General features: G+C 39.9%; 1 protein-coding gene across 1 annotated transcript in view; it reads right to left on the reverse strand.

The window, feature by feature from the left end:
• LOC107565154 (netrin receptor DCC-like) overlaps positions 1–10,344 on the reverse strand; it is a 78,486-nt gene that overhangs the window by 10,253 nt on the left and 57,889 nt on the right. Inside the window, exons 7-9 of the mRNA XM_016250369.1 lie at positions 8,628–8,766; positions 5,096–5,203; positions 3,655–3,849 (exon numbers count right to left, since the gene is read on the reverse strand). Of these exons, the coding sequence (XP_016105855.1) occupies positions 3,655–3,849; positions 5,096–5,203; positions 8,628–8,766 (442 nt within the window). The remainder of the gene's footprint in view (positions 1–3,654; positions 3,850–5,095; positions 5,204–8,627; positions 8,767–10,344) is intronic.

Genomic DNA, 10,344 nt, shown 5'->3' on the forward strand with positions numbered 1-10,344 from the left:
ACGGACCCGGAAATGATGGCTATGCTTTCCCGGGCCACCGAGAGTGTCAGGCTCGAGTGGAATCTTCCACCGTGTCCCGAACCCTCAAGGTTGGACGATTGGTTTCTCGGAGTGGCGCGCGCTGGTTCTCAGGGCCCCACCCCAGTGCCTTTCTTCCCGGAGGTGCATGATGAGATCGCTGGGTCATGGACAGCACCTTCACTGCCAGAAACCGGGCCAGTGGCTCATCCTCCCTCACCACCCTCGATGGGGGTTCAGCGCGGCGGTACGCGGGAGTTCCCCAGGTGGAGCGGTCGGTTGCGATGCAATTGTGTCCAAATGCCGCTACCACTTGGCGGGGCAAACCGCTGCTCCCCTCCCGGGGCTGTAGGCACTCGTCGGCCTTGATCGACACTGCTTATATGGCCTGTGGAGAAGCTGCGTCCGCCTTACATGCTTCGGCGTTACTGCAAGTGCACCAGGCCAAGGCACTGAGGGACTTGCACGAGGGCGGTCACGACCCGGAAGTTCTCAAAGAACTCCGCACCATGACAGACCTCATGCTACGAGTGACAAAGGTTACGGCGTGGTCTCTGGGTCGTGCGATGTCCACTATGGTGGTACAGGAGTGCCATCTCTGGCTGTGTCTGGCCGACATGCGCGAGACGGACAAGACAAGATTCTTGAACGCCCCCGTGTCCCAGACCGGCCTTTTCGCTGACACGGTGGAGAACTTCGCCCAGCAGTTCTCCGCTGCCCAAGAGCAGACTGAGGCCATCAGGTACATCCTGCCCCCCGGTGTGCAGCTGCTGCCTCCACCCGGCTGCCGGTGGTAGCGCCTCAGCCCGCTCGTCGCCGAGGGTGGCCCCCAGCCCCGCTCTCGCACAGCGTTCGCAGCAGCCTCCAGCAAAACTGCGCCGAGGAGCCGGCCGCAGGGCAGCCGCCCCGCCTGTCCAGGCCCCCACCAGACCTGGTGGTAAGCGAAGGTGGCCAGTGGTACCCAAATTCTCAACAAAAGAGCAATTTCTTCTTTCTCTGGGTCCCATGAGGGGACGGGGGGTTGTGGACGATCCAGAGCCATATCACACTCACCCTCCTCTCTCGCCAGTGAGCAGCAGCGGGCGGATCGGGAAGACGAACCAACGGACTACCCACGCACCCTCTGCTCAAACGCAGGTCAGTGTTACACACACCCAGACCCCGCCTCGGATCGGCAAAGAGATGCCTGGGCCAGGTCCCTGCGTTCTTCCGCGCTGCCCCACTGCGGGTACGCCTGTAGTTCCATTGATGCCACTTGCACAGTGTCTGGGAGCCTGGCTAGAGCTACCAAGCCCGTCTCGATGGCTCCGTCGAACTGTCAGGCTCAGCTATGCGACCGATCCTTCCGCGCCACAGGCCATTCCTGCAGTTTGCGTTCGAGGGGCGGGCATACCAGTACAAGGTCCTGCCCTTCAGCCTGTCCCTGTCGCCCCATGTCTTTACGAAAGTTACGGAAACAGCCCTTGTTCCCATGAGAGAACAGGGCATTCGCATTCTCAACTACCTCGACGATTGGCTCATACTCGCTCAGTCTCAGGATCAGTTGTGCGTGCACAGGGATTTGGTGCTTTCACACCTCAGCCTGTTGGGCCTTCGGGTCAACTGGGAAAAGAGCAAACTCTCCCCGATGCAGAGAATCTCTTTTCTCGGTATGGAGTTGGACTCGCACGTCTCACGCAGGAACGTGCTCAGTCGGTGTTGAACTGCTTGAATACATTCAAGAGCAGGACGGCGGTCCCACTGAAACGTTTCAGAGACTCCTGGGGCATATGGCAGCCACGGTGGCAGTCACGCCGCTGGGGCTGCTCCATATGAGACCGCTGCAGCACTGGCTCCATGGCCGAGTCCCGAGGTGGGCGTGGCAACGCGGCACCTTCCGGGTCCAAGTGACACCGGCCTGCTGCCAAACCTTCACCCCGTGGTCAGACCTTGCATTCCTCTGGGCAGGAGTGCCCCTGGAGCAGGTCTCCAGGTATGCTGTGGTTTGCACGGATGCCTCAACCACTGGCTGGGGGGCCACGTACAACGGGCTTGCAGTGTCAGGGGTTTGGAAGGGGCCCCAACTGCACTGGCTCATCAACTGCCTCGAGTTGCTGGCAGTGCACCTTGCCCTGGGCCATCTCAAAGGGCGCTTACGAGGCAAGCATGCCATCACCCTGGCTTATCAGGCACAGGGTGTGCCCTGCCCGTTCAGGTTGCGAGCTCACTCAACTAGAGGTGTTGCATCCTCCTGGGCGCTGGCTCGTGGCACCTCGCTGGAGGATATTTGTAGAGCTGCGGGCTGGGCAACCCCTAACACATTTGCTAGATTCTATAGCCTTCATGTGGAGCCGGTATCCTCCTGTGTTCTCACCTCAAACGGGTAGAAGCACTGAGAGGCACCGGCTTCGGGTCGGCTTGCAAAAACCACTCCAGAGAGTCCATATATTAGACCCCGTTGAGCTCCTCCATTCCCTTGGCAGCCAGACGTGGCGGAGCGTCCGGCGCCAGGCCTTCACTCATTGAATCCTCGAGAACCATTAGAAGGCTGGGTTCCATATGTAAGACCTAAGTGGATCTCATATGTGTAAAGTCCACGGTATAGCCTTGAGCCCGTGTTTCCCCGGCAGACTTCTGCCATTCCAAGAGGGTTCAATCACCTCCATTCTTCCATATGCACCTAAGGGATGTCCATATGTGTACTGCTTCTGAAACCTACTTCGGGAAGGTTGGAGCTTCCGTAACGTCCCTGTTCCAAGTAAAACGGGTACGTTTTCCCAGTGTTATCCAGTCTTACTCAGTGGGTAGTGCAATAGTAGCAGTAGCTGGTCCTCTTGTGCAGGCCCTGGTCTACGCCAAAAAGTAGGGGCGCAGGTGGCTTCCACAGGACCCTGGAAGGGGCAGTAGCTGTGGCCTTTTAGGATCCCAATTCGTCGGTCTCTGTTCCCTCCCTCAGGGAACGAAGGTTACATACGTAACCGAGACGTTCCCTTTCAGTTGGTCACTCTCGACGTCACGTCCCATCGCCACAGCTCTTGTACCACCGCTGAGCGGCCGGGTCACCGGCTCGGCTCCTCAGCAAAAACCTGAATATACGCTGCATCTGCTGCCTACTTATACTCACGCTGTGATCAGCAGCAGCTGGATGCAATAATCGCATGCCAATGTGCATTGGCTCGTTTAGTTTATACTCGAAGTAGATTGGTCCCTCTAAGCGAGATCCCAATTCGGGGATTCAATTATTTCTGATTTAGTTTTTATTAATTTACAGTTACAATTTTAGCACTGCAGCCTATTTTATTTTAATTGTTTTAGTTTAGGTTTTTCATCTGATATTTATATTTTATTTTATTTATAATAATAATACCTAACCCTATCCTGGTGATTAAATATTGCATAATAAGTGTCAAATTTATTTAAAAATCGTTTACATATGCACTGTAATAAGATCCCTGAAAAGATGGAGGATGATGCTAGACAAATCTTGACTATAAATTTCAATTGATAAGCATAATTAGAAATGGATTCTCTTTCTGTATGCTGCTGAATATTTTGATGCTTATTAGAGAATCAGACTGAGAATCAAAGTGAAATGTTTGTCAGTGTTTAGAGTGTGTTAAGGAAGCACAGGTGATGATTTGAGATGCAGCCGCTCACCTTTAGCCGTCCTGTACTGCACAGGCTCCGACAGCGGCCCCACTCCTTTGGCGTTTTTGGCCTGGATGCGGAAGAAGTAGACGGTGTCCAGGTTGAGGTCCATGACCTGGTGCGTGAGCCGGTCTCCGCCGATGGGCTCCATCACCCAGTCGTCGATGGGCATGTTCTTGTCCAGCGTGTAGTACAGGATATAACCTGACGCAGACGAGAAGGGTTAAACGGGTTAGTGCGGCACTGACTCAGAGGTCAAAGGTCGAGCCTCTGGTGAGTGAGAATGTGAGTGTGTGTGCCACACACACACACACACACACACACACACACACAGATGAAGGTCAAGAGAAGCATCACATTTGTGCTGAGAAACATGAAACGTCCGTGTGTGACAATGAGTGTGTTTTAATCACTTAAATTAAGAGTCTGTTATGATTTTCTGACCCTCACAGTATCATGACTTTTTATATCCCATATGGCAAATAAATAAATAAATATACAAAAAAAAGCCAAATATATTTGCTACAGAAATATATTTTCTAACAATATATATATATATAGATTTTATAAAAATAAAACATGTATTTATTTAAATAAATATTATTATTATATATTAATATTTTTAAATATATAAAAAGCATGTAAAAGTATATGTTGCCGTCCATATATTTTAATTCAAGAAAATACAGTCCCCTATGTCACATTTGAAGAAAAACCTTAGGTAACACTTTACTTGAAGCCTTTATACATAATGCATTATAAATTGCATTAATTATGTGTGTAATGCACCTTATAATGATCTTATGAATATCCATCATTATAATACTTCATATAAATTTTTACAACAACCTATAACTTAATTATTTTATATGTAATTATGTTTACGTTTTTCATTTAATATTTATTTTTTATTTCAGCTTTGCTTCAATTAACAAAAAAATATTTTATATATTTTAATATAGTTGTCATTTTAGTTAAGAATAACAACACTGGGAAACACTTTCCTTGGAGCCTTTATATATAATGCATTATTAAAGTATGTATTTTACTTATAATGATCTCATGAATAATTGTAAACACAGTTACAGTACATTATAACACATTATTGCACCTTTAGAAAGTATAATGCATTAAAACATTATCCTAAATGTAGGCTAATGATTGTAAAAGTATTTTCTTGCCCATGAAATACATTTAGAAATATATTTTGGTATATGAAGGTTAAAACTAAATATATTTTTAATTTTTAAAATATATTTCATAGAGCTTCACTGTTTACAACACATATTTAGCTAAATATTTTGGGACAGAAAAAAAATCTATATTTTTGCCGCATGGGATAATTTGTGTCTTGATCATGGTTTTACTGATTATTATTATTTGGATGGACAAACAATACCGTCTCAGGCTGAATTATGATGCTGTCGTGTCATGTTTTTTTGGGTGTCACCTGTGATTCGTCCGTTGGCCTCCAGCGGCGGCTGCCAGCTAATCAGAATGGCTCGTGGACGTCCCTCTCGGCCAATCACAGTAAGGTCCTTAGGGGCGGAACTCGGCGCTGACCAATGGGAAAAGAGAAAGCATTTATGCTGCATTCTGCTCATGTCGGATATGAGACTTCACATTTGATACCTGTGACTTTATTATCCATCTCTCAGAGATGACAAGCAGTTCTTTAATTCCAGCACAACACAGAAACTAATTAAACGGCTTCATTAACCCCGAGGCCTCCCATGATCGTGAGGTTTCATGTCTTCACAACAGTTAGTTTAGACAGTGATAAAAGCATCTATTTCTGGACTAAAGATGCTTTTATACACACTGTTTTTCTACATGTACAGGAAGGTGGATGATAGCCATCATAAACCATAGGATAAGGCATTTTATCAAGTTATTATATTCCCAAAATGAGTAATTATATTCCCAAACTGAGTAATTATATTCCCAACCTGAGTAATTATACTCTCAAACTGAGTAATTATATTCCCAAACTGAGTAATTATATTCCCAAAATGAGTAATTATATTCCCAAACTGAGTAATTATATTCCCAACCTGAGTAATTATATTCCCAACCTGTGTAAATACATTCCCAAACTGAGTAATTATATTCCCAAACTGAGTAATTATATTCCCAAACTGAGTAATTATATTCCCAAAATGAGTAATTATATTCCCAAACTGAGTAATTATATTCCCAAACCAGTGTAAATACATTCCCGAACGGAGTAATTATATTTACAAACTGAGTAATTACATTCTCAAACTGAGTAATTACATTCTCAAACTGAGTAATTATATTCCCAACCTGAGTAAATATATTTCCGAACTGAGTAATTATATTCCCGAACTGAGTAATTATACTCCCAAACGGAGTAATTATATTCAAACTGAGTAATTATATTCCCAACCTGAGTAAATATATTTCCGAACTGAGTAATTATATTCCCGAACTGAGTAATTATACTCCCAAACGGAGTAATTATATTCAAACTGAGTAATTATATTCCCAACCTGAGTAAATATATTTCCGAACTGAGTAATTATATTCCCGAACTGAGTAATTATACTCCCAAACGGAGTAATTATATTCAAACTGAGTAATTATATTCCCAACCTGAGTAAATATATTTCCGAACTGAGTAATTATATTCCCGAACTGAGTAATTATACTCCCAAACGGAGTAATTATATTCAAACTGAGTAATTATATTCCCAAAATGAGTACTTATATTCCCAATATGAGTAATTACATTCCCAAACTGAGTAATTATATTCCCAAATGAAGCAATTCCCAAACTGAGTAATTATACTCCCAAATGGAGTAATTATACTCTCAAACTGAGTAATTACATGCTAGAACAGAGTAATTATGTTCCCAACCTTAGTAAATATATTCCCAAACGGAGCAATTCCCAAACTGAGTAATTATATTCCCGAACTGAGAAATTATTCTCCCAAACGGAGCAATCATATTCCCAAAATGAGTAATTATATCCCAAACTGAGTAATCCGATTGCCAAAATGAGTAATTATATTTCCAAACGGAGTAATTATATTCCCAACCTGAGTAATTATACTCTCAAACTGAGTAATTACATGCTCAAACAGAGAAATTATTCTCCCAAACGGAGCAATCATATTCCCAAAATGAGTAATTATATCCCAAACTGAGTAATCCGATTGCCAAAATGAATAATTATATTTCCAAACGGAGTAATTATATTCCCAACCTCAGTAAATATATTCCCAAACTGAGTAATTATATTCCCAAACTGAGTAATTATGTTCCCAACCTGAGTAATTATATTCCCAAACTGAGTAATTATATTCCCAAACTGAGTAATTATATTCCCAACCTGAGTAATTATTCTCTCAAACTGAGTAATTATACTCCCAAACGGAGTAATTATATTCAAACTGAGTAATTATATTCCCAAAATGAGTAATTATATTCCCAAAATGAGTACTTATATTCCCAATCTGAGTAATTACATTCCCAAACTGAGTAATTATATTCCCAAATGAAGCAATTCCCAAACTGAGTAATTATACTCCAAATGGAGTAATTATACTCTCAAACTGAGTAATTACATGCTCAAACAGAGTAATTATGTTCCCAACCTTAGTAAATATATTCCCAAACGGAGCAATTCCCAAACTGAGTAATTATATTCCCGAACTGAGAAATTATTCTCCCAAACGGAGCAATCATATTCCCAAACTGAGTAATTATTTTCCCAAACTGAGTAATTATTTTCCCAAACTGAGTAATTATTTTCCCAAACTGAGTAATTATTTTCCCAAACTGAGTAATTATATTCCCAAAATGAGTAATTATATCCCAAACTGAGTAATCCGATTGCCAAAATGAGTAATTATATTCCCAACCTGAGTAATTATATTTCCAACCTGAGTAATTATATTCCCAACCGGAGTAATTATACTCTCAAACTGAGTAATTACATGCTCAAACAGAGAAATTATTCTCCCAAACGGAGCAATTATATTCCCGAACTGAGTAATTATACTCAAACCGAGTAATTATACTCCCAAACTGAGTAATTATGTTCCCAAAATGAGTAAATATATTCCCAAACTGAGTAATTATATTCCCAAAATGAGTAAATATATTCCCAAACTGAGTAATTATATTCCCAAACTGAGTAATTATATTCCCAACCTCAGTAAATATATTCCCAAACTGAGTAATTATGTTCCCAACCTGAGTAAATATATTCCCAAACTGAGTAATTATATTCATAAATAGTAATTATATTCCCAACCTGAGTAATTATATTTCCAAACTGAGTAATTATATTCCTGAAGTGAGTAATTATACTCTCAAACAGAGAAATGATTCTCCCAAATGGAGCAATTATATTCCCGAACTGAGTAATTATATTCCTGAAGTGAGTAATTATACTCAAACCGAGTATTTATACTCCCAAACTGAGTAATTATATTCCCAACCTGTGTAAATACATTCCCAAACTGAGTAATTATATTCCCAACCTGTGTAAATACATTCCCAACCTGAGTAATTATATTCCCGAAATGAGTAATTATATTCCTAAACTGAGAAATTCCCAAACTAAGTAATTATATTCATTATACACTATGCACTTGGATGGGTGAAATGCAGAGCACACATTCCGAGTATGGGACACCCCACTTGGCCACACGTCACTTTCACTTTCACATATTTATGATTTAGATCATCATTATTAGCATTTCCTCAACCCCAGTTTGGGAAACTCTGGACTACTGTATCTATACATACCATAATAGTTATTGAAATTTCAATGAAAAACACTTTACAAATGTTGATTGCAAGCATTGATTGCATTTGACTATTTTCTCTTTTTCTTTGGATCTTGATGGACTCAGATCACATCATCAGGTGGACATATCTGCTATATAGCGCAGTATAAACAGTGTTTTATAACACAAGAAGGACAGAATGGCTGTGTGTGTTTGTACCTGCTTCGTATGTGGTGGCGTGTGCCGTCATACTCCACGTGCTGGACTTGCGTCCTTTAGTCACCATGACGGAGAACTCGTACATGGTGTTGGGCTTCAGACCCGTGACGGTGTGACTGAGAGCTGTAGTATCAGCCGACTGAAACACAATCACACGTCATGAGGAGTAAAGAACTCGAGCACACAAACTCTCAATGATCACAGCACGGTGATTACTTTACATTCACAGTTATTTATCACTCTCCAGATTTCACAGCTCTTCAACAGACTCATCAGAACAGAGAAACATGAACTACTATATAAACCTGAGGCTGGTCGACTCAAGAACAAGATGATTCTTTACAACGTCACATTTTCAAATGACTTCAGTTGCACCCGAGCTGTTGTCCTTAACTAAAACTAAACCCATAAACAATTGAAATAAAATATTCAACAAATTTAATATTTTTAAAGATAAAAATAAACATTACCCGACATAACATTTCTGATACAACGTTTCTCATTTTCATTTAGTTGAAGTACTAAAACAACTAACACTACATAAATTTTATAAAAATTATTTACTTAAAAAAAAACTAATAAAAATGACAAAAAAAACGCAACCAAATTACTATAAATTTAACTAAACTTAAAATGAAACGAGAAAACATAAAAATAACATTTATTTCAATATATTAACAAAAACTATTAATAATTCCAGGGTTGCCAGGGTCATCATAAATTAAAAAAAAAATCATTACTTGAAATACAATAAACATTAACTGAAATAAAATATAACACCTTAAATTTATTTTATTTTAGTTTCAACATTTCTTATTTTTGTTTAGAGTGTGCTTTATATAAAAAACACAACAAAGAAAAAATGAATAAAAATGACAAAAACACACAACAAAATGACTAAAATTAAGATAAAAACAGAAAATATAAATGAAATATAATTCAAAATATTAGCAAAACTATAACTGTGTATCAATTACACTAAAATAACTATATAGAGATATTAAGAAAACCCAAACTAATAAAAATGACAAAGAAAACGAGTAAATCTAAAATTAAAACCGAAAATATAAAAAATAATATGTGTTAACAAAACTTTAATAGTACAAAAATGATAAAGACTAAAAAAAATAAATAAAGACTAATAAAAATGACAGAACACTAACTAAAATTTTTATGAAATCAGAAAATATGAAAAAAATAAAATAGAATTCAAAATATTAAGAAAAACTACACCAGTATATCAATGATACTAAAATAACACTTCTTGCATCTGTATGTCGAGCGTCAAGCATATTCACACAAATAAGCACTTTGAAGTCTGATCTGATTCACAGGGTAAATACAACGGTACAGACTAAATCCCATATTGGTTTGACCGGGATAATAAAAAAGATAAATAAATACATTAACTCAATCAATCAATCAATACAATGATTTGACTTGAATTAAACCAGTTAATTTATGTTACCACTTCTAGGTTACCATTTTTTTTTCGTGTACGGGTGAATCTCAGCAAACATGAACGATATTTCAGCCCAAAGCCAAAAGGAAAATTAGAAATTAGATTCTGCATGAAGAAAATGAAGGTTAAAATCATCAACATTTTACACTACAATATTAATTTTACAACTGTAATCCACAGCAGATGACTGGAATGTGAAAAAATTATTTATATTGCAAAAGTACATTTATAAATAAATAAATAAATAAATATATA

The sequence above is a fragment of the Sinocyclocheilus grahami genome, unplaced genomic scaffold (genome assembly GCF_001515645.1).
Source record: "Sinocyclocheilus grahami isolate Dianchi unplaced genomic scaffold, SAMN03320097.WGS_v1.1 scaffold984.1, whole genome shotgun sequence".
NCBI classification, from domain to species: Eukaryota; Metazoa; Chordata; class Actinopteri; order Cypriniformes; family Cyprinidae; genus Sinocyclocheilus; species Sinocyclocheilus grahami.